The sequence below is a fragment of the Boleophthalmus pectinirostris genome, unplaced genomic scaffold (genome assembly GCF_026225935.1).
Source record: "Boleophthalmus pectinirostris isolate CB_2022bp ecotype Guang Dong unplaced genomic scaffold, ASM2622593v1 HiC_scaffold_19, whole genome shotgun sequence".
Taxonomy (NCBI): Eukaryota; Metazoa; Chordata; class Actinopteri; order Gobiiformes; family Gobiidae; genus Boleophthalmus; species Boleophthalmus pectinirostris.
The window spans coordinates 16115173-16139704 of NW_026571140.1; the positions used below are offsets into that span (position 1 = coordinate 16115173).

General features: G+C 38.5%; 1 protein-coding gene across 2 annotated transcripts in view; it reads left to right on the forward strand.

The window, feature by feature from the left end:
* Positions 1-24532, forward strand: part of ntrk3b (neurotrophic tyrosine kinase, receptor, type 3b) — a 279414-nt gene that overhangs the window by 119223 nt on the left and 135659 nt on the right. For both annotated transcript variants that reach the window (XM_055154591.1, XM_055154590.1), the window contains exons 5-7: positions 8093-8247; positions 12111-12253; positions 15021-15162. In XM_055154591.1, coding sequence (XP_055010566.1) covers positions 8093-8247; positions 12111-12253; positions 15021-15162 — 440 coding nt within the window. The remainder of the gene's footprint in view (positions 1-8092; positions 8248-12110; positions 12254-15020; positions 15163-24532) is intronic.

Genomic DNA, 24532 nt, shown 5'->3' on the forward strand with positions numbered 1-24532 from the left:
CTGGTTTAGTCCTGGTTTGGACCTGGTTTTATACCAAGTTTAGAACTGGTTTGGACCTGGTTTTAGACCTGGTTTAGGACTGGTTTAGTGTCCGGCAATGAGTGGAATTACTGAAAAAAAAAAAAAGGGAATACACCGAAATGTGAAAGCAGGAAAATACCGCTGTGTAATCCATTTATTTCAACCAAGTAACTGTAATCTAATTACCACTCACTGAAACAGTAACTGTAACCGAATACAGTTACTCATAATTTGTACTCTGATCGCGTAACTCCTTTACATGTAATCTGTTACTCCCCAACACTGCCCAAAGGCCGGAGAATCGATTCCTGCTAGGACCAAGTTCTGTCGTTGTGTCCTTCGTGCAGCTATGACTACAACAGTGGTGGAAGAAGTACTCAATTGTGTTACTTAAGCAAAAGGACAGATACTGGAGCAAAAAAATTTAAAAGTATCACATGAAAAATCTACTCAAGTAAAAGTATTAAAGTACCTGTTTAAAAATGTATGTAAAAAGTTTAAATACTTCGAGCAGATTTTGGGATTTAAGGCTTCAAATGTAGTGATTTTGATACAGAAACAATTGAATCAACTGTTTTTTTTCCTAGCAGTTTTAATTTTTTTTTTATATTTGTCTTTGCTCAAAATATAAATGTGTTAAAAATAAACCTTCAGCCTTTTCAGTAGGTGTGAAATTATAATGAAAATACTTTTACTTTTCAGTCCCGGTCAAAAATGTAATGGAGTAGAAAGTATATAAAGATACCTGCTCTCAGATGTAGTGAAGTAAAAGTAAAAAGCATCCGCTGTAAAATGTATTAAGTAAAGTACAGATACCTAAAATGTACCCTTCAGTACAATACTTTACTAGTTTTACTGGGTTACAATAGTAGCACATTACAAGTGTAAGGCAAGGTGAACATGAAGATTTAGCCAATCAGAGACATTCATGGTTGATCCGTATCAAAACCAATAAGCTCTATTCATGCTTATGTCACAAACCAAGAAGACCAAGACCAAGAAACATGCAATGACAACTTCAGGTGTAGTTACTGACCGGCTGTGATCTAACCCATTGAAGTAAATGTGATCAGTCGTAAAATGAAGACTTCAGGTGTATGTGCTGCTTGGAATCATCTTGAATTTGGCGCCCTCGTCTCTTCTAATCGCATGTACCCAGTGCAATCGGAGTTGTGTGTCAGTGGGGAAATGATGAAAACTGAGGTATGGTTGTAGTTGTTGATTAGCCGAACATAACGGAACGCAACAATTACATTTAGATGAAGAAAACTGGTCCATTTTCTTATTTTTATCCCTAAATTTTGTCAGGCTATTGCTGGAAGTTGTCCTCGCTTCCTGGTTTGTGATGTAAGCATGAAAAGAGCTTATATGGAAAGAATAGACCTTTTCACTACGGCCGGAAGTGTGGCGATATAGGGTAAACGTAACTCCCGGTTAATGCTTTTCTATGGCAAAATGTCTGTGGAAATGTCTTGCGTATTTTCCACCAGCTTCATAAATCTACCCCATCACCAAGTCTTCACCCAACAAGGTTGACAAAGTACATATTCTGTCCATGAAGAATCTATCCAAAACTATCAAGGTAAAAAAGATGTAAAATTAAAGACAAACAACGACTAGCATTATTGAACTACTCCTGAGCAAAACTAATGTAATAGTCATTAGTCATTTCCAGAGATATTTTGCCATAGAAAAGCATTAACCCTTACATTTACCCTACATCACGGCACCTCTGGCCATTGTGAACACGGCCTATAGAAGAAAAAAGGCAGAAATATCATATGTCACTGAAATAAACAAATTCAAGGTGCGATGTGAGGAGCAAAGACCATACAATATTTTTCTTTTTTCTTCTAAGATTGCACTCCACTCTCAAGTACTTATTCTTTTCAAGAATCAGAAGAACAATCAAAGTTACCGTTAAATGCCAAGTTACAACCCACTTCCCATAATAATATTTTAAATGTCAAACCATAATTTCACTCTATATCTCTCTCTGCTGCCATCCTTAATATACTTATGTACAAAGTAGCCCTAACTACATCAGCACTTTGGAGACTCACGGGCTGGAGTGGCCCTGTTAAATACTTTGGCTGTGAGGAAATAAATTGCCCCCAGTTCGCAGTAGCTTTGTCCAGGTGTGGTGGAGGTAGTGCCTGGCCCATGTCCCCTCTTTCCCTCATGATTGCTGTGCAGGTGGTGTTGTCGATAAGCCAAAATCAGCCTCGCTCTGGCTCGTGAGACAAATTATGCTGTAGTCCTCTTCTGTGGTGCGAAAATATAAAAACTTCAAAGCCAAAATAGACTCTAGGGGCGCTGAGTGGCGGATGACAACGTGATTTCTTAATTACTGGGACAAGTCCGTTATCCATAAGAGACGCATAAGAGGAGGAGTGGTCGTCTGGGATGTACTGGTCAATGCAAATGAAGAGTTTTTAGTTGGAACAGGGGAATGGTTAAAAATATTTGATGACAGTTGGATTTTTTGGTTTGTTTTACATGTGGATCTTGGCCTTTTAAGCAGGTCCCTCTGGTTGTATTATAATTTTCAAATCTCCCGATCTGTTTTTATACATGCATTCTTATACTGAGCAGGCTTGCCTCAGCACAGCTCTTATCAATAACTTGGTCAGGTGACACTATTTGCTTGTTTCTGTAGACTGTTGGGACATGGGACATTTCAGCCACCATGTTCTAAATAGGACGTGAGCATGGGGGCGCTTCCAGCTCCATCGACTACAGCTCCAGTTGACTTTAAGTTGAAAAATTGTCTCTCTCTGTAACTGCTGCTGTGAGTCTTGCCATTTTGGTCATCAACTGTTTGCATTAACCTGCTCTACATCCTAGTGTTCTTTGGTACTCTGTTTTGTCTGTGAATAAATTCCTATTCTTAATATAGAACTCAGCTTAAAATTTGCTTCTATAACTGCTAGTCTTGTAAGCTTCATTTGACTGGAGTTAAATGCTATGGGTAACGTCACATTTCACTAGTCCACTTATTTATACAGTCTATGCAAAGCAAGAATATCTCCATAGAAACATACAAACACATAGAGCACCTTTAATGACTCTAGAATATAATTCTACTAAATACTATCACACAATATGGTAGTAATTATTTTGAATATTTCTGCTTTGTCATAACCTGAACTCTTGCTCGTCACCAGTTTGCGGTTGGGTAACTTGATACCATATAACTCTGCTGCTTGATGGTCTGTGTGCTCACTGAAGAGTGAGGTGTGTGAAGAAATCTTACAGACACTGGCCTTGAATGGTTGTCACACTCCCTTAAGGATAAATTCTCTCTTATTTTTTTTAGTTCTTTTATAACCAGAGCTATGGTTGGTTGAAGGAGCCGCTGAGAAATCATAGTAACACAAGCAGGAAATTCATTGCACTCTACATGAGCCAGGAGAGCTAACAATGTTAAGCTGTGTTTATTTGTTGTTAAAAGCTAAAAATGACTTTACTGGTGACACTTTCACAGAGCCCTAAAGTATCCATCATGCAGATGGAGCTGAGGCCAGTGCACGCCAGTGTAACATGTGTTTATTCAGCCCATTTGTATGAGGGGATGTCAAACTGTCACTCAGAGCCTTCAAGAGTCTGCAAGGCACCGTGACGGCCTGACAGCTAGATTATCTCTTTCCCACATTGTAATGATAATGACAGAGCCAGGCACAATGCTGATTGACAAGAAATGTATGGGAAGTCCAATGTGCAGGAAACACAACAGTCATTTGCATCTGAAGTGCGCTCGAAAATAGTCCCTGGTTGAAGAGGCAGTGAAAATGAGCAACAACAGGGAGGCATGCGGTGAGTGGGACTTGACATGTACTGTATATAGATTGTATAGTTGTAAAAGAGGGACATTGCAGCGTAGCCTGTGGGATGTCTTTGTATGTTTATACTTGTGCATTACCTGTGGAGCACATGAAACTGAACTCTAAGCCACAGAGGAAAGAAGCTCTGTGTGAGAACAAACATGTGAAATCATGTGATGTTAAAGAGACAGTCACACCTGACAGTATCATGCTGTGATCAAAGTGTGTGTGAGTACACTGCAGTAGAGCCTTATAGCAGTGTAATATGTGTGCTGTGATTGGCCCTCAGCACCCGGGCACCTGTGTGTACCTCTCCCAAAGCTCGCCCTGGTGCTGCTGATCATTAGCCTCCTCTGGAGTGCTGAGGCGGATCGTTAACCAGCTTCAAGGAAACTGTGTTGTTCTGCTGCAGGCTCAGGTCGCTCTGCTCTGCTTCTTTACAAGTCTAATGTGTGCTCCTCCACACATTTATCAAGCCCCAGACGTCTGCTTTTCCCCACTGTTGTCTTATACCCGCTCAGATGTTCCTGCTGTAGCCCTTATTACTGTACTCCTGTGGACTTAACAGGTGTATGAGCACAGCTGCACCCTGCCCCCACAGGCCTACTGGACCATGCATAGAGGCGGAGCCTCTTATTAACAATTAGCATAATGAGGCCATGAGGAGCCGTGAGGAGAGAGAGAGACAGCTGCACTGTGCTGAGCTTTGATCCTGCACAGTTCAACTTACTCAGCACTACAGGATGTAGCACAGAACTGTGCTCACCTGGGCTATTGTACCTGTCTGCAGTCACCTCACTGTCTATAAACACTATACAGGCTATTGTTTGGGATAAAGCATCACAGACAAAAAACAAACAAACAATCTGCCTCATTCATGAATCTTTTCTTTAAAAAAATGTTCGTAATTTCCACTTTAAGAAAAGGCTAAGAAAACTCTTCACCAAATTCACAAAATGTTTTTAAGCAGCCAGATTCCTTCTTTAATGACAGTTGCGCCTAATTCACCAATACCCAGCTATAAACACCTCATTTACATTTGATTTACATAGAAAATTAATAATGTATTTGGTTAGAAATGCCCTCTGACCTTCCAAATGTTTCCAGTATGGGTTTAGTGTTATGCCGTGTAAAAGGGTGAGGGTGAGAGTGATGAGGAAGTCAGGTGGAGCACATCTACTATGGCTGTTTTACAGCTTCAGAGGCCATTTCAATTGTCCAAACTCACATGAACACACTCAGTGACGGGATTATATAAGTCATAAAATTGAAATAAGCAGTCATTTTTGTTGTATTTATTGCACTTTCCGTGATTGCAGACCTACGGTAAATAGTGAGGGAGGGAGGCTGGGGTGGGGTGCATAAGAGTGCACTCTGGTCGAGGGGGTCAAAGGGGTATTGAGTCCAGCACGGTGACCAGGCGCAGGGCTATAATAGTGTCCCATATGGAGAACACTGGGGCTGGGACAGACTGAGAACCCAATGCACACATGCTCTATATAACCCCTCATAAATGTTAGTGAATCACATAGTAATATGTTTATAGGAAATAATTTAAGAAAATATGTAACTTGCAGTCATGGAGGAATTTTTTGTTTTGTTTTTGCATTATCAGAGTAACACTATTCTAAAACAGAATGATTTTGCTCCTGACTTCTTCCAGGAGAACATTTTCAGTTAAGAAAAAAAAAAGTTTGTAAGAAGGCCTTAAATACAAAATTGTTCATAAGAACATTTCATGAATGAGGCCCATGCATCCCCTCCATGTTCCAAGGTTATAGCTACTTTTACTTTTTAACTTGTGACGTGCCGGCTGTGCTAAAATACAGTGTTTTAGCTGTGACCTCCCCTGATCTCCAGTGCATCAGTGTGAATGGGTTTACCGTCCTCAGACCCATGAGCTCATGATAATAAGTGCCATGTACCTAGAGGAATCTCTTCTTATTACTTCATGCAGCACTAGACCCACCACATACATTATTCATCCTCCTGCAATATCCTGCTGACCTTTGTCAAGGACGTTTGGACAGACATATATCATGAGCAAATTGACTAATCACAGTGTTCAAATTGGACATATGCAAAATCAGAGGAGAGCTACAGTGGTGAAGAAAGTGGCCGAACAGCACACTGAGCACATAGAGGGGGATGGAGACTGATGGCCCCTCCCCCTTCCCCATACCCTCTCTATACTGACACCCAAACCCAGCTTTTGACCCTTGACCTTCCCATGTCTCAAGGCCAATATCCATTTCTACAAATGACAGAAAATCACTAGTATACGTATGTTGTTATGGTTAAAGTGGACTGCAAATATGTATAATTTCTAAACAGAAATGTCTGAAGGAGTAGATAGTGTGTCAAAATAGACCTTATGTGGTTCTTACCAGTTTAATCAATGTATAGCACAACTCGGTAATATATGGGCAGACATGACATTGATTTCCCATGTACATTTGAACTGATGAACTGCATTGGTGAGCAAGTGCAGAGTGAAAAGATTGTACTGATTTGGAGGATGGTCCTTGGATCTGTGCTCATAACCTGTTTGGTCTTGATTTTTATCTGCTTTTTATGTATTTTTTACTACCCAATATTTTCTAACATGGCAATTACATTCTTTGTCAAATTTAGTGAGATTTTCCTTGACCTTGTGCAAAAGCAGTACTCCAGCTCCCATCACTCTGTCAGTACAGTTTGTAGGCTGTTATCACATGCTAGTAGTGCAGTAAGTCAGTGTTATTGCCTTGACTCTCTGGCTGATATGATTGTCCGGTCTATTGTATTGTGAACTGTTGTGGTGACAGCTGCAATTCAGCGTTGGGCGAGTGGGAAGAGTTGATTTAAGCCTTGTAGAGTGAGGTTGAATTGAAGGAAACCTAGTAAAATTTAAAGGTCACATTATGTTTAGCTACTACCCATCCCTTATCTCCGCCCACTTCTCTGTATTTACAAAAGAAATTCAAAAGCTTGAATGCACATGTAGGGTTTAAAATGGTCATGTAGGCCTTTTTCAACAATAAGAACACATGTACATAAAAATCCACTGCTTGTTACAGCAAAACGTCACCATGAAGTCAGTTGCCGTCAGTGGACCCATGTATTTTAAGAATCAGTTTGAGGTCAATATTACAATTTACACTGGACACAATGGTATTTAGAGTAATACAAATACCTGAAAAAAAGCATAATAAGTAGGGGTGTAACGATATCCTCTCACAATGCGATATCGTCATGGTACAAACCTCATGGTACAATATTTATATCGTGGAAAAGCTCATGATATGGTGGAGAGCTCACGATTAGGAATGTAATGATATTCCAAATCTCTCGGTTTTGACGATATACATCTCTCAGTACGATATTTTTTGCAATATTTTGTGAAGGCTAACAAAATAATATGCTACTTAATATGCTTCTTTTTCCTCTTAAAATGCCTTGACAAGTCTTAATCCAAAGAACTAAGACTTAAATGTGCTTAGAACTGTTATTTCTTCATGTAATCTGCACTGAAATGTAGCAAAGGATCATGGTCTATGTTGTTCACTCTGTTTCCATCTTTTTTTAGCTATTTCTGCACCATAACTCTTAATTTAAGCAAAGACACTTGTGATTCGATATTACTGTGACAACTTTGATGATACGATATCATGATATTTCGGTTATTGTTACATCCCTAATAATACGTCTTCTTAAAAGTACATTTTTTTTCTACCTGTTTAAACAATTTGCTATTATAAAATATGTCCTTAATGATCCTTTTTTACCTAATTTGAGGGGTGTTTTGTTTCATTTGCATGTTTGAGCAATCTTGGCTTTTTAGTCTGTCTACATCTCTAATGCTCAAAATGCTCTGTTCCACCTTTTGATGTCATACAGTAGTAGTTTACAGCTACCCTTTACCTTTAGTTTGGCAGAAATGGGAAAGACCAGGGCTGAAATCATCCAAATGATTCTAGTGAAGGTGTATGGAGTTTAAAAACACAGTGGAGCACTTCCTGTATTACCACATGACATCACAAGGTGGAACATAGTGTTTTCCATTTGAGAGAAGAGCTCAGCCTAAATATACAGGAGCTTGTGTGTTAAACTTGTGTGAATGACAGAAAGCACAACTCCAGTTTTGTTTAGTTTTTTATAACAATGTAGCATAGATACAAAATAGTATAATATGAGACATTTTACATGATCCTGTTTTGAGCCTGTCACTTTGCATTCCATTCATGTGATTGTGTACTTGTTTGCAGGCGTCTGGAGAACGTGGTGTTTGACTGCGGCTGTGATATCCGCTGGATCCAGTTGTGGCAGCAGCGCGGAGAGGCCGGTCTGAACACTCAGCAGCTCTACTGCAAGAACGGAGCTTCAGAGATACGCCTGCACAACATGTACATCGACAGCTGTGGTAAGGGTGCAATATTTTAGGCTTTTAAAGACGCTATACCTGATCTTTACTGTCTTAAAAATGTGAAAAACAATACTAGATCATTTTGACCGGTTTGCAATGGCCCAAAATTATTCCTCCCTCACCTTATGAATTCCGAGCAACCTAAGTATTCACTGTTACAGAATACACAGAGTTTATAGCAGAGGTGGGACCAAATTGTTGTTTTGCAAGTCTGAAGTAAGTCTCAAGTCTGTGACCTCAAGTCCGAGTCAAATCCCAAGCCAAAGACAGACAAGTCTAAGTCGAGTCCAGAGTCACTGGCCTATAAATCCAAGTCAAGTCCAAGCTGTGTGCTTTGAGCTTTAAGTCATTTCAAGTATTTAAACCAAAGTACCAAATATAGATAGATTTTTGCAATTTATATGAATTTTAAACTAAATTGTAATTAAAAAGTCATGGTATATTTATATATGAGTAGTTATATAGTTGTAGAAATGCAATTTTTTCCTTTTTAAATGTCTTGACAAGATCAGAGTGTGAATTATTATAGTCAGGATAGAAAGAATTCAGATTTTAAAATGCAGTTATTTTATCATGTAGTCTGCACTGAAATGGAAGTATCATGTTCTTTGTAGTTCAATCTATTTTACTGTATTGTACTGCATATTACTGTGTCCTGTATATTACTTTAAATACTTCAGTTACATCCAAAATAACAAACAGAGAAGTGGGAGGGACGTGGGCCAGTTTTTTCTTGTAAAATTAAGCACAGCCTGTGCTTAATTTTTTAAAACATATTTTTTTTAGCAGAATTATCAAGTCTTCTCAAGTCACAGGCCTAAAGTCTGAGTCAAACTGTCCAAGTCCAAAGTTCAAACCAAGTCCCAAGTCTTAGTCTGTTTTATCAAGTCAAGTCTCAAGTTCTAAAAATTGTAACTCAGTTGTAACTCAAATTGTAACTCAAAAATTGTCAAGTCTTTCTGACTCAAGTCCATGTCACGACATGTAAGTCCCCACCTCTGGTTTATAGTGATTTTTACAACTCTCAGAGACCATTGCAGAGATTTGCTGTAGTGGTAAAGCTAACAACAACTAGCATACTAACACGGACTTCCTGATTATGGCAAAATAAAGTGCTTTGGACAGAAGACTGTACACAACTTATTTTCATGCTCACAGTAGACAGCAAATGTTGCTCAGATACATGGAAACAATATCTTTCCTTAGTATAGTTGTATCCTTTTGTTTCCTTTAATGTTAAAGCAGCAATTTGTGAACAAAATAGGCTATTGTGTGCTCTTCTCATTATGAACCTTTTTGAACCTTTTTGATCAATGGCAAATGTGGAAATACATGCTGAGATTTGCTGATTACTCATCTTGTTTTGCCGCTTGGTAGATGATTGATCTTAGCAGCAGCGTAAATTCAAGGCTCTTTTCCAGCTGAAGGGGTTGAGAGTTTGATTCCCCGTTTAATGGGCTGAATGTGCTCCCCATTCTTTAACCCCTATATCATCTGCTGTCCTTTCAAATGAAGCATACTCACCGAAAAAGGAAACAAAACAAACAAAAGAGCTGGTGTCAGTGTGTAACAAAAAAAGGTGCGTTTTGTCCAAAAATGTGCTTGGGTTTTTGTTGTTGTTGCCATAACAGTAAATTTATCTTCACAGTCTTGAAAGTTTAAAGTATAAATTCATCCACAAGGAATAAAGATGTGTGAAAGGCTTTGTGAAAACTAGAAAGTAGTTGGGGGCGTAGCTGTTCAACTTCCTCCATCTGTCACTATTTGATAACAGCACTAGTATATGGGTAGAGGGCAAAATTATCATGAAGCCCATAATTATATGTTTTATAATCTACATGAAAGGAAAAAGTATACAGACAGCAATCCTTTGCTCCATGTTAATGTTCCTAAGATAAAAAGACCTCTATGTTTTTCACTATGATTTTTATTGACATACACTGAGCCATCTGCTAAAAGTAGGTCACAATACTTATTATATCAACTTATTGTTTGATAACTAATAGACTGAATGTTTTGGGGCTCAATATTTATTATGTGTACTTTTTCTGCAACTGATACTTTGCAGCTGATGCCATCAACAATCCCTGGGGGTGTGAAGCTAACCGAAAGCACTTCTTTTTTGTGTTGTGTGCATTGTCTCAGCATGTAACTGAACATTCTGAACAAAAAGAGATACACGTAGAACACCCCCAGTGTGATGTGTTCATTGTTCATAGTTATCTGTTGCAGCCTGTACCTTTTAACAATAGAGTACATTAAAAATAGTTCACTGAGGTTATTTCAATATTATTGTTTATTTTGATATTTTCAGTAGCAATACACTGTGCTTCTAAATATGTTATTGTGACAGACTTACCCAAAAGCTAATTGGTGCTATACCAACATGTGATTTGGCTGTTCCTCCTGCGGTCTTCTGTTCAACATGAACACAAGAGACGAGAATGGAGAGTCAGTGAAGAGTGAAAAGAGAAGAGACAGCGCGGGAGGGACGAGGGTGAAAGGTGGAATAGGAAGGACGTAGGAAGTAGGAGAGGAGCTGAGGAGGAGTGACAGGGTTAGGGGTGCATAGAATCCGCACTGGTGACTCATCCCGGTGACATCCTCTGCATGTGTGTGTGCCCGTGTTCCTTTGTAGCGCTCTTATTACATTAATGAAAAGTGATTAATTGATTTGGTGTGTAACTGTGCAGACACGAGCGCTGACAGGAGCCGATTGGGCTGGGAGAAGTGTGTGGGTATTTATCGCACTGTGTGGACTAAAATCTGTTCACGACCCAGCTTGCTAGGTGAGAGTGGTAACAAAAAACAAGATGTATAATGGTTCAATAAAGCAATTTAATTTAACAGGATTGAAAAGGGTAAATTTAAGGGAATCAAAAGTGATCTATTTACAAGAGGATATTTACAAGGTTAAACAACAGAGGAGCTTCAAACTGAACTTAGTGATGACTAAAACTTAGAAAAACAAGATTAAGTGAACAAAAATGCAGAGGTCATGCATGACTACGAGTGTCTCATGCAAAATTACATAAAATCAAAGTGACAACAAAACTAGAGCCACGTTAACAAAAGGCACGAGTGTCTCAAAAGAACAAAGTCACAGCCACAGAAACAAACCACAGAGTGACTGATGACACATAAGAGATACAGATATGAGTGACATGCAGTTCAAGTGAAATCCCAGCAGCCAGGAGCAAGTGGATGGGCGTGGCTTTTTATGGGAGCAATGGCAACAGGCAGAGGAGTTTGATTGGCCAGGAGTTAAGGCAGAGGCGGCACAGAAGCCAGCCAGGTTCAAGGGTTTAGAACAGTCCACCAACCAGAAGCCAGGGCTCCCACAGCAGATTTACATGGGAACAAACACAGGCTACGTGGAGGCCAGGAGCCATAACACTCACATCACAGGGACCTGGCTCTTTCATGGGGAAAAGATCAGGTCATCATGATATAAATCTGTTCATCATTAGAGCGACAACGTGATTTAAAGGACACACATTAAGCACATTCATTATTTTGTTTCAATTATGCCTGTTTTATTAATCCATGGACCAAAAATTCTCTTCTTTGAGCACTCAAAAATGCTACGTTTTCATTTTGCCTGGATTGTTGCGTTAAATGTAAAAATTCAGAGTTCTACGCTATCCATAAACTATTACTACACTTATACTGACCAAAAGCATTTTTAAAGCAACAAGAATACATGTTATGTCTTCTTTAAAGTACAGATATATTGGTTTAGGTCAAGGTTATAGGCAAGCAGTAACTATAGCAAAGTTTAATCTCCAGGAAATCCATGTAAGTCAATGTAATGTCCCCAAGAAGTATGGTAACCTAACTGTGCATTTCTGTTTTTTCAGATTTGCCTGAGATCAGTGTGAGCCATAGCAGCGTTCTGGCCACAGAGGGAGACAATGTGACAGTGAGCTGTAACGGCTCTGGATCCCCCCTGCCCGAAGTGGACTGGACTGTGGGCGGACTTCACTCCATCAACACACACCTGGTATGGAACTGGAAAGAAAGCTCATGCTAACCTCATATCAATAATGAGTCAAACTGGTTAAGGTGCATTTTATAGTTTCGTAGGGACATTTGTCTTCTACATTTGACCAATCCTTCAATGCCCTTGGGGCAACCTTATGATCAGTGATGGGAAGAATACTTTGAAAATGTATTTAGTTACAGAATATGAAATAACTCCATTAAAATGTATTTTGTAATATATTCTGATACATTCTGAATATATATACCAAATACTTTCATGCAGGGTCACATTTAAATTATAGTGTAAAGACGCAATTTAGGATTGATAACAGCATTGCATTGCATTTATTTATCATAGAAGGAAAAATTACACTTAATTACACAATTACATAATAGCACTCACCACCAAAGCAGTGTTTTATATTTCAGGTACAGTAATGTATTCCTTTGATTTTAGAAATGTAACTGTATTCTGAATACCATAAAAAGAAAAAGTAACTGTACCGGAATACAGGTACAGTTACTAAGTATTCAGAATACAATCGATACATGTATTAAGTCACTTCCCACCACTGCCTGTGGTTGTGTTAATGTAATCTACTAATATTTTTTGCCAACTTATTTCACACAGGCCAGATGGCAAAGCAGATATCACAAGGATATTGGGGTAGTTGGTGCAATAGTGTATCTAAAGGCTTTTCCATCACTTTTCACAGAGTTAGTAAAAATTATAATCCTAAAAAACTGATACTATTGATCCTTTGGTCAGCTATTGAATGTTTCATTTGGAGCTTACTTTGGTTTACATTAGAAACTACAACCAACACGGCAGCAGGTGGCAGAAAACAAAATTCTAAATATTGGATTGTTATTGCAATACTTCTTGTTGCATTACTTGGTATTACTTTGAAACAAAATGGTACCGCCTATCACTAGACTGAACAGCTGCTGAAGAGTTAGAGCGGAATTTATTCTATTAATAACAACTTTTAAATCCCAATTGTTCATTATTTTTCATTTTAGGTTGTGTTATAGTACATGAAGGTTGTGATCCCTGTTTATTATAATGTGATATTAATGTGAATCCTATCGTCATTCAAAAAGTTGTGACGCTAAATACATTTAATTGTGAGTAATCCCTTAGCAACTTTTTGTAGCATATTGGTCTTCCCAAACAGAAAAGAAAAACGCAATGTAATTTTGAATCCATTCCACAAACACACACTTTTACCAACCAATACAGCCCGGATGAATTCTCCCACCACACGATGGGCCTCAGGGATTGTCAGCACAATAACTACTGCAGAGATAGACCACCACAACAGGAGAAGTCCCATTTCCCCAAATAGCTGTGGCTGTATTAGTCTTCAGTGTCTTTAAAGCTCACATGAAAGTTAGCAGCGCCTGGGGCTCTTCTGTCTGAGGAAGGAGGGAACTGTAGCTCATCAGGACAAATGTGGGAGACCTGACTGTGCCATAGCTGCAAGCACAGAGTAGAGTGTGTGTGTGTGTGTTATACCTAACTCTGGCCTGCCCACTCAAATCACTGTCAAGTTAATACAAGGGACACTTTTAACTCAGCAATGTCGAGACCAAAATAAGAAGTGATGTGACGGCATGAGAAAGCTTCATACATACAATACTATAAATATTCTGAGGGGGGGTTGAAATTGGTCTAAAAACACAGTAACAGTGCTGGGTTTGATTCCCTGGAAACATGAGAAGCCATAAAACATACACAGTTAGCTAAGTTACTAATTATAAGGCAGAAGTCTATATGTTTAGAGGCACCCACTGCTCCTGACAGGTGGAGAACATGATGACTCAAATGCAGAAGACCAATTTCACCATAGGGATAATGTATGGTCCACTTGCATATCAGCTAACCTATATACACTACCAGTCAAATGTTTGGACACACTTTTCTTTTCTTTTTCTTTATTTTCATTATTATGTACATTGTAGATTCTCACTGAAGGCATAGATAAAAACTAGATAAAAAACAATTTAAAAATAGCCGCCCTTTGCTTTGAACCCTATTGCATTCTTTGAAGTGAAGTGAAAACCATTTAAGGTGACTTCATCAAGAAGCTCATTTAGGGAAAGCCAAGGGTTTACAGCTCTGTCGACAAAGCAAATGGTACAGTACATTGAGGATTTTAATATAAAATAGAAAAATATTTACGTGCTTGAAAAAGATACTCTTTGTTAGTGGGGTTTGTTTAAAAAAGATGATGACAGGGATATCACTTTGTTGCAATGTATTCTTATTTATGCTCTGACATGGTAATTACATTTTTGCCTGTAGTGATTGTTTTAAGGCATTTTTTCCTAAAATGGAATAAGAAATGGATAAGACACTCCCCCCTGTCCCTTTGCGAAACTGACTAGTGGCTGCTCCATAGGTGCTGCAACTCTAAGGAGCTCTAGACCAGGAAGAATTTTGCCATAGAGCACAATGCACTGCACATGTTCAGCTGATAGGGCATCCGCAGTTTTCACAAAGATATTCACAAAGGAGTTTTGCAGGGATTCTTTGGTAGTTTTACAATATGAACTTTTTAGATTATCAAAGCACCGAAAAGTTAGCTTTGTAAGATTTATCCTAGCCCCTCTCTAAGCCCGTACTTGCTCAGCTCTAGCAGCAGTAGTTAGGCCAGTATTCAGGAAGTAATGCGCGCGCTCATTGGCATCAGTATTTTTGGTTCATCTCCAGAATGCTTTATATTTCCATGGTGTAAATCTACACTGTAGCATCTGTGTCTTACATGTTGTCTCCTCCACAGTCAAACGTGTATTGGCCCAACATCCACTCCATAAACCTGACTCTGTTCAACATCAGTCGTGATGACAACAACTTCCAGCTGACCTGCATTGCCGAGAACGTGGTGGGCATGACCAACTCCTCCATCCAGCTCAACGTCCAGTGTGAGTACCATTTTGACCTCTGCAAACTGCAAGCTCCTAATTAAAGGTTCTGTAACAGGGCTGTAGACCTTTAGTCATTTAGTCGATAGCATCATAGTTCACCAAATATTTACATTAGACGTCTATTTATTTTATAAGGATTATAAGGATTTCAAAGGACTACAGAAGAGAGGAGAACACATGGAATGAGTTAGCTGGATGGAACTTTGGGAATTACTGGACATCCTAATAATATTCAGAACTTTTGGCAATTGTATTTATGTTGTTGGTTTCAAAGTTGCAGAAATAATTCAACTTTTTTCCAATTCAGTATCACAAATGTAGTGAATGTACAAATGAAAATAGAACAGATATGTCAGGTCAAATTGGACACCTACAGATTAACTGCTTTAACACTAGGGCCCCACTTACAAATAAACAACACAATCTCATTAAGACTTTGTATTTACTCCCAGTGCACTGGGTGCATGTGTTGACACTAAATATTTGCTTCTAATGAACTCATTTGCCTAAGTAATCTCCACATTTGCATTGGACTTATTTTAAATGATTAGTGTGGTTGATGTGGCCCGCGTATTTCATCCCATTAAAACAAAGCCTGACTTAATATGTTTACCCAATGCAGATAAATAATACCAAACAATTGTATGAGCCTTTCACACAGGCTCATGATAAACTGTTTTTGACCCATTCACTTGAATGACGTAAAGAAAACATAATAATAATGATAATAGTTATTATTAATATGGTATACAGTATCTACTGTACATACTGTATAGTATAGTGTATACTGTACAGTATTGAATCATAAAGGAAAACATAATGATAATGATGTCACTCACTCACTGAATATAATGTTTGTGTGAAATTATTTTTGTCCTATCGCCCAACCCTATACATGGACACTACAAAATATAAATTTGTCTGCCACAACTGTAATAATCTGAATCCTGCTAATTGACTGTCTAACCTGTGTCACGGTTAGCAGCACTAATAAAATCAACTTCACAACCAGCAGCATTTACTAGTATTAGTTGTTTTTCTGATTCATTCCTGAAATGAGTCTTTTCCTGCATCCTTGCCTGTGCTGCTGATGCCCGAACACTTGTATGCTGGTGTGTTGTTAAAGAGAGCTAATCAGTGAGCCTGCTGCTGGACTGATTGCATGAAATAAAAGCCTGTTGACGACCACAGAGCGGAGGCTTTCACATTAAAAGGTTATCAGACTGTCTGTTGGATCCATGTACAGACGCTTTTTGTTCCGCCGGCTTTAGGGCAGTGTACAATGTGCTTACATAGACTCTAGAGCAACTTTAATGGTACACTGAAGAAGCAAAAACAACACATCTCACTGGACCAAACAGCACAAATTAGACAGGCAGTCTTAGACAGTGCTTCAAAGATAGATGTTTAAGTCACTGTAACTGCTGTATGTGAAGCAAACTAAACACACTGCTTTAGGTTATATCAAACTTGTGTTTGTTGGACATCTCATGGTAGTGATGGATGGACTGATTTATACCGACTGAGGAATTGAAAAGTATGGATTCTCATACTGAAAATAAAAATTTAATCTAAACCTAAAAAAAAAAAAGAGAAAAAAAAAAGGCAGTTTAGATCAGTTGAAGTTGGGGTGTAGTGAAGACAATGAGACAAGATAATACAGATAGTATAGTACAAAAGTATAGTATAGTATAGTATAGAAGACAAGTCTCTATGCGCAAGGCTTCAGTATCTGTATCAATATGAAACTTGCCGTAGTAATACATACAACTGGATTGAAAAACAAAAATTGCAAAAATGTTGGCACTCATTATTGGCAGTGCATACTGCTGTGTCCTTGAACAAGACTCTTCACCCATTGGCTGCATACAAGTAGGATGACTGTGAATGCTTCTATGTTGTAAAGTGCTTTAAGTCATGTAAATCTTTTTAACGTACATACACACATACAGACATATATATTTTAAGCAGAATTATTATATTGCAATATACAGGACATCACACATATTCATACAATATTCATGGGTTTCATCTGCCTCTTTATAGGGACCATTTTGAAGACTTTTGACAATGCAAAAGATAAAACATTTACTTTAAAATAATTTTTTGCTATGACAATAGTCCTAATTTTCCATCACTCTGAAACCCATAAATACAGACCATCAAATGCAAGAAATAAATTGCAGTATCCATAAGCTTTTCCTGCATTAGCTTTTTACGGATTTATTTCGACACGACTCATTCTGATATGGCCTGAAATAAATCTGGCAATAATGACACTGACAGGCTCAAAGAATAATTTACAGCTGGATAGAAAAATCTGCTGTATCCGAGCGAACAGGCATATTATGCAGGTACATTTAGGATGCAATGAGGTGTTGCACGGCTCCAAACCAAGTGAAACTGATGTAGCCAATTAGCAGGAATATCGCCTGCAGCCCACATGAAAGGCTGGCCTCCATCTGAGCACAACACGATACGGAAAATAACACCCTCAGCAATGATACAGCTATGATCTTACTAACTATCTACATTAGGAGTTTGTACTATTGGGTGGACATACAGTTTGCCCTCTGGACCTGCCCTGGGTGCATTGGACTGTTGGAATAAAAAAGGTCAGATATTATACATTTTAAGTGCACATTCTAACATGACCAGGGGCTAGGGCAGCACAATTATGGACGAAAATAAATGTTTTCCAATATGTTCATAGTGCCCTCACAACATGACTAAGCACATTAACATTTTAATGAAGATTAGAGAAGATTGAAATATGAATACCAATGTAAAAATCTCATCACCAGAACAGCCAGTGGAATCGGAGAATAGAGAGCAAAAATCCTCTGTCCAAACTTCCAGCCACAGCTGCTAATTTGCAGCATGTGTGTCTCATAAACTGTATAAAGAAGTGGACTAAGCGAGTGTGACGTCACCCATAGTGTTCAGCTCCAGTCATATGAGGCTCACAATGCTCACGGTTACAGGGGCGAATCTGGAGTCAGGTTCTATATAAGGAATAGGATTTTTTTTAACGGACAAAATAGTGAAATAAAAACACCAGGATCATGTAGAATAGGTTCATATGAACATTTTAAGACCAAAATGACGAGGCTTACTGCAGCAGGTACAAAGAAAGGGGCCAAAATATTCCCATGCAAGTCAGCAGGAACCAGGGTCAGAAGGAGTCGCAAGCGCCTGTCTGCAAACTTGGAATATGCCAAGCTAGAGCATTAGCTATGTCCATTTATATATACAGTCTATGTCTTAAATGTGGAAGACGTCTCCTCAATTCTCATGTCATTCAGGTCAAAATATTTAACTTTATCTGAGACAAATAACAGTTTGGTGTTTAGATTGTTGATTCTGAGAAAAATTCACCCTGTTTCTCAGTCCAGTTAATTTGTTTTTTTCTCCTTTTTTTATGTAAGTAGCCATATTTGTTTTTGACACAAATGGAGCATGCGTCTGATTAGTTAATCTTCCTGTCAATCACACCCTCCTGAAAGCAGGGAGACAAGATGCAGCTCCAGATACATCTTTGTAAAAATGTTTTCAAAACGTGTGGTTCTGGCTGGCTGAGTAAAAAATCTCATACATTCAAAACATGTTTGTAAAACTACAAGGTCAGCAAAATAAGAAATAATGAAATGAATGTCAACAGAATGTATTGCTGTTTGCAGGCTTTACACTGCCTATAGTTGCAGCTTTTCTCATTTTGATTCCTAAGGGCATGTCCAGATACACCGGGTGGCTGGTCAGATTTCAGGGGGCCATTGTGGCCAGAAATGTCCCTGTTGATTCCATTTTAATTACAGTAATTATCTTGTTTGCCCATATATTATTCTTAGAGATACTACTGAAATATATTATATATAAATTATTATATATTAATCATCCCAATGATTGTGTAGTAAAGGTGTATGGAGTTTAAAAACACAGTGGAGTACTTCCTGTGTTACCACATGCCAGCAGCTTTTATACATGATCATGGAGACAGAATGTTGACATTTTATAGCCTAAATAATATTAGTCTTTGCAGTTTGCTAATTGTAAGCGTCCATATTACGACTATGATTCAGTTGTGATTAATCCCTCACCTTTAACATACTGTATCCTATAAAACAAGACTGATCGAAACTCTGTGACATTTCAGTTGTAAACCATGATGCATTGTGGTTATTGTAGTGCATCACAGCACAGGACAGGGGCCAAATTTGTCACCCATCCAGTCAGTCCCAGAGCAGCCAAGGAGCGCAACAAAATGACCGATGGACTTTCAGCATTGAACCATCTGCAGACAGTACAGTATATACTCGTACATACATCCCCCCAGGCATATCTCACTGCTTCTTTCTCTTCTGTTGACACTCTCCACTGCCACCGCCGCAAATTAACTTATTAAATTTTCACCACATGCTCTGATGGTAATTACATTCTGTCCCCTGTGCCGGCTATTGTCTCCGGAAATGTCATAAAATAGCTAAAACTGCAGCTTGGATTCTGTAGTAATCTGATTGACAGCCAAATTAGAAGCCGTCAAGAACAAGTGACTGCAATCAAAAGCTGGCCTTGCTGTCTTTAAACTTAGAAGAGGAAGCAAAAATGAACAACAAAGATGATGGTAGAGCTTTTGTTCTGGTGCGTACTACTTCCTATCTGAAACCATGTATCCACTCTTACAAAGCCTGCATGTGCATCAAGTAGTGTATAGCATTATAGCCACCGCTTAGTGATCAGTTTCAATTAAAAACAAAACAACAAAAAAAACTTAACACAATGAAATAATCTGTTGTTTACTTCACCTGTAAAAGTCATGATGTAATTTTGGTATATTTGTTAGTATTCTACTTGGACTCCAGAGTTCAGACGTCTGTGATTGACACTTGCCCAGAGTGTCAGCAATCTGAACGCTCAACTAATGATATTTATGTGGAGCGCAGGATTCACACCACTAGTCTTCAGATCAGTGGATACTTTACCACCTGAACGCTCATTCACATCAAAACCAACGTAGCTTCACAAATTGACCACAATAACACATTTTAAAGTGTGATAAACATGTGTCATGTTTCTCCAAATATTTGTATAAACAATAATATTCAAACATTACCTTAAAACAGGAAATCCAAGGAAACTGTTTTCTAAATAACACTGTTAAAATGTTAATGTTAAAAAATGCTATAAATCAATGAAAATAAACATTTCAGTATTTCTAATCAGCCAAAGAAGTTACTTGTTTGACCTCTAAAGGCCGCCACACACTATAGGAGAATTTGCCCGATTTAGACTATGATTTGCTTCAATCCGAGTTCAGGGAGGCGAAACCCGACTTTGTTTCTTCATACACGATTCTGAAGCCACTGTGCTCCTCGTGTGTGGTCTCAGTGCGATTCTGAGCTGCTTTCTCATATGGTAACGACCAAACATTGCTACGGCAACATCCAATAAAACAGAGCGTCAGGGGCAGATGGAGTGACGGACACAGAGGCACAAGATACAAACTCAGCTCCGGAAATAGCGAAAATAATGAGGAGAATTTATTACTCACCACTTGTAAAGTTGTAAATATAAACTGCGGCATCTCCTCCTCCACAGCTATATCCTGCTGCAGTCTTTGCAATCATAGATTTAAAATCTCGTAAGATTCTCCTCTTGTCTGTGGTGTGCTCTTTTTGTCGCACATTTAAAAATCACTTAAGACTGAAAAATCCTGTAGTGTGTGGCAGCCTTAAGCTCAAACATGGTACTTACCACATAAAATCCCAACTCGTCCAGACAAAATATTACTTTTGAATATTGAACGATAAGTTGACATAGAAATTATAGTGACCAATACAAATACAGAGATACCCATCCTGAGCCTGGATCTTGGTCACCTATTGTATGTATGCACACGGGGGTAAAAAATCCACCTTGAAATACAAAGAGAATCTGCAAAGAATTCTCTGGGAAGCCATATGAGCTCTGGGAATGTAATGCCTGGCTAACATCAAATCACATTTCTATTAATTTTCTTTAATAGGTTCCCACTTAGCATGAGGTATTCTTTATAATTGTCCCCAGCTATTACGGCATTATCCGATTGCCCCACCCTTTGGAGAATGCAAGCTCACTATTCTAGCTGGAACATTGTAATCCCAGCTCAGAGAAGCCCAGGGGATATGCTCAACTCCAGTCCTGTGAATATGTTGGTTGTCACTGTTAGCCATGATCCGCTATCACTGTAGTGCACCGAAACATGACTTTTAAAACATACCAGTAGAAGCGCCATATAACCTCCATAGGCCTGCGCTGTGGCCCTTCTGATCTAAGAGATATTCTTTTCAAACCTTGTCATCTGTATGGACCCCACCAGACCGCCATGTTTTTGCAGAGCGGTGTGGAGCGGCGTAATGACTAGCATTGTATCGACTGCCGCACGCCTGGCAGAAAATAGATCGGTCCCTGACTGTCCATCAACTATTTTTTTCCAATTCCCGTTGTCTTGTCTTTTCTCTTTCACTATATGACTGGATTTTTTTTTCTTCTTCCTGTTATGTGCTCAAAAAAATTGCAGCTCAACACACGCCTCCGCTCCCAAATGCTCTCACGTACTGCAGCCCTAGCCTTTAGTTCAATTCAATGACTTGATTGTTACTCTTGTCACTTAGAAACAACATCGCTAAAGCTATTTGCCAAATGACAGCTTTCAACTCTGAGAGATGTTGATTGTGTCATTTGGGGTAAAGTATTGTGCTTAAAACCCAAATCTATTAATTACACACATTTTCTTGATTGTTAGCACTCATGTACAATTGACTTCTTTCTTCCCTCCTTTTCACTTTGTCTATACAGCTTTTCCGACTACTATTGTGTTTTTACTTAAAAGTTGTTTAAAATTAGGAATACATTTTCACTTTAATTCTATTTCACATTTAAAATAATTCAGTTACATTTACTAAACCTTCATTTGAATAAACATGATTAAGAATGATTCAGCGTTAGTACTTTCTAAAGGTGACACATCAACTTCGTGATTCCATTGAAATAGAAAGTTAGAATCTTTCTTTGTAACTTTGTTTTTATGCATACTGTGGAATATTAAAGCCAAAGGAACAAGATTTCTATGGACACAAGTAGGAGGACGTCTGCCTCCTGGCCTAATAAGAGTCAGGTTTATGGAGATGCAAGCCTGCAGCGCTCACAGTAAGCACATGCAATAAACACAACCAGAATAATGTGTTGCTTTTATTTCACACTGCTGTGGAAATAAAATGTTACACAGTGTGGCTTTAGGGCTTAAGGTTTATAGTTATGGTTAGAGTATTAAATAGTTACAAAGCTTAATTCAGTCTTAATAAACTATTTCTTAAATATTTGCTCTTTCTTTATTAAGGTTAATTGTGTAGCAATTATAAAGTGTTTCAGGGATGAGTTCTTTTAAAAGCACACTTGGCTTCACATTGGCAGAATTCATGAAAAAAGAAAAGGTTTAAGAAAGCGTTGTTTAACCAATTCAGATATTTCAGACACCTACACAGTCTCATTCCACATCCCCGGTGCGATGTGCTGCTCAGATTAAGTACAAGTGCACAGTGTTTGATATGCATACCTGCTTATTTGGTAAAAAGACAGAGCTTCCAAGTTTGCCCTTCCTATACGTCACAACTTATTCACAACTGAGGTCGTACCGATATACACAACTGACATATTAATTTACAAAGTACCTTGAGAGCTGAGCAAAGTCCATCTGCTCTGAGAATATTTGCAAGACAATAGTACATTCTGTATTCTAAAGCCGACTTGAGTTGCTTCCAATAATAAAATGATAATGATTGTAATTAAGTATGGACTAAATGTATTCCATTGGCAACTCACAGCACGAAGAACAACATTCATGAATAAGAAATGAGTCAACTCCAGCAAACTCCAGACAATACATTTCTGTACATTCTGCAACATTCACATAATCATGCATGCACAAGCTGCTCAAAATGATAATTTTATTTATAATGTGTGATTAGCAATTTGTCCCTTTCTAGGTCTCTAATTGAAGCTCTTTTGTCAAACACAAAAAGCTGTGCATTAAACTGCTTCACTCCTCACTATAATTGGTATGAAATTGAAGGTAGAATTACATTTTCATTAGATTTCCCTATATTCTTTTCTTTAATTGGAGCTGTCTGCCTCATATCAAGAACGTCTTAGGTCCATTTCCAGTAGTGGGTGGGGCTTTTTAAAATCTTTTTTCTTAATATTTACTATTTTCTGCCTTTTAATATTGTACATACACACTGAAGTCTTCAAATATATGAAGCCAAATGTATGGAATTTTGTAGGAAAGTAGAAATATTAAATAACTGTAGCCACTAAATTAGCCACCCTTTTCTTTTTTGACAACACTGCAAGCCCTTTGCCTTCTCTCAGTTCGTTTCATCATGGAGTTACCTGAAATGTTTTTCACTTCACATTGTGTACCGCTTCAGGGTTCATTAGTATAACACCAAAACTGTCTAATAATTATCTATTAAAAAGTCTAAAATATAAACATGTTTCGAGTTCTTTCACACTTCTTTGTTGACTACATTCCATGTGTGTTCAGTCACAGTTCTGGTGCCTTCAGTGAGAATCTATAATAGAAATAGTCATGAAAATAAAGAAGAAACATTACATGAAAAAGTCTACCTACACCTTTGACTGGTAGTTTTTATCTAGTCACTCTGGTTTTCCTACTCATGTACAACAAGTCTCTTCTAAAGGATATGTAGCAGGTTGCTCCCATTTAAACAAAATCCAGCAATATATAATTTGTTCTCTGTAGTCATTACACATTACAGTTTTAATCACCTTTCAAAATAGCTCTGCAAAAATGGAGCAAACAGCCCATGCGATTCCTGCTTAAGCTACAAAACTACTTGGTTTTAGAAATGCGCAGGTATATTTGAGGCTTTGACGGAGAGTGCAGGTAGTGATTCATCGGGCATCTGTACTGTTGTGTGAATGAGATGTCAGCATGGAGGCGATACGTGCACCATAATCTAGTCCTACGCTGTAAATAGGATTGCTCACACATATTCTAGCAGCAGTGCTTGCATGTGCGCTGCAGTGAGGGAGGGGCTTTGCCTGTAGAACACACGCTGCCAGGTATTACCACGAGCCAAATATTTCCCTTTGATGATGCGGCTGCAATAGTGAGTCATGCACAGACAAATCAGCCGATGAATTGTTTATGAAATGTATCTGATGGCATTAAAGTGATAAATTGCCTCTCAGCGCGCCGTCCGTAGTTCGGCGGCGGTGGCAGCGTGTCATGAACAGGGTTTGTTCAGCTCACTGCCCCGTGTACAGCACTCTGCTACACAAACTAGAATGACTGTGCTACTGCCAG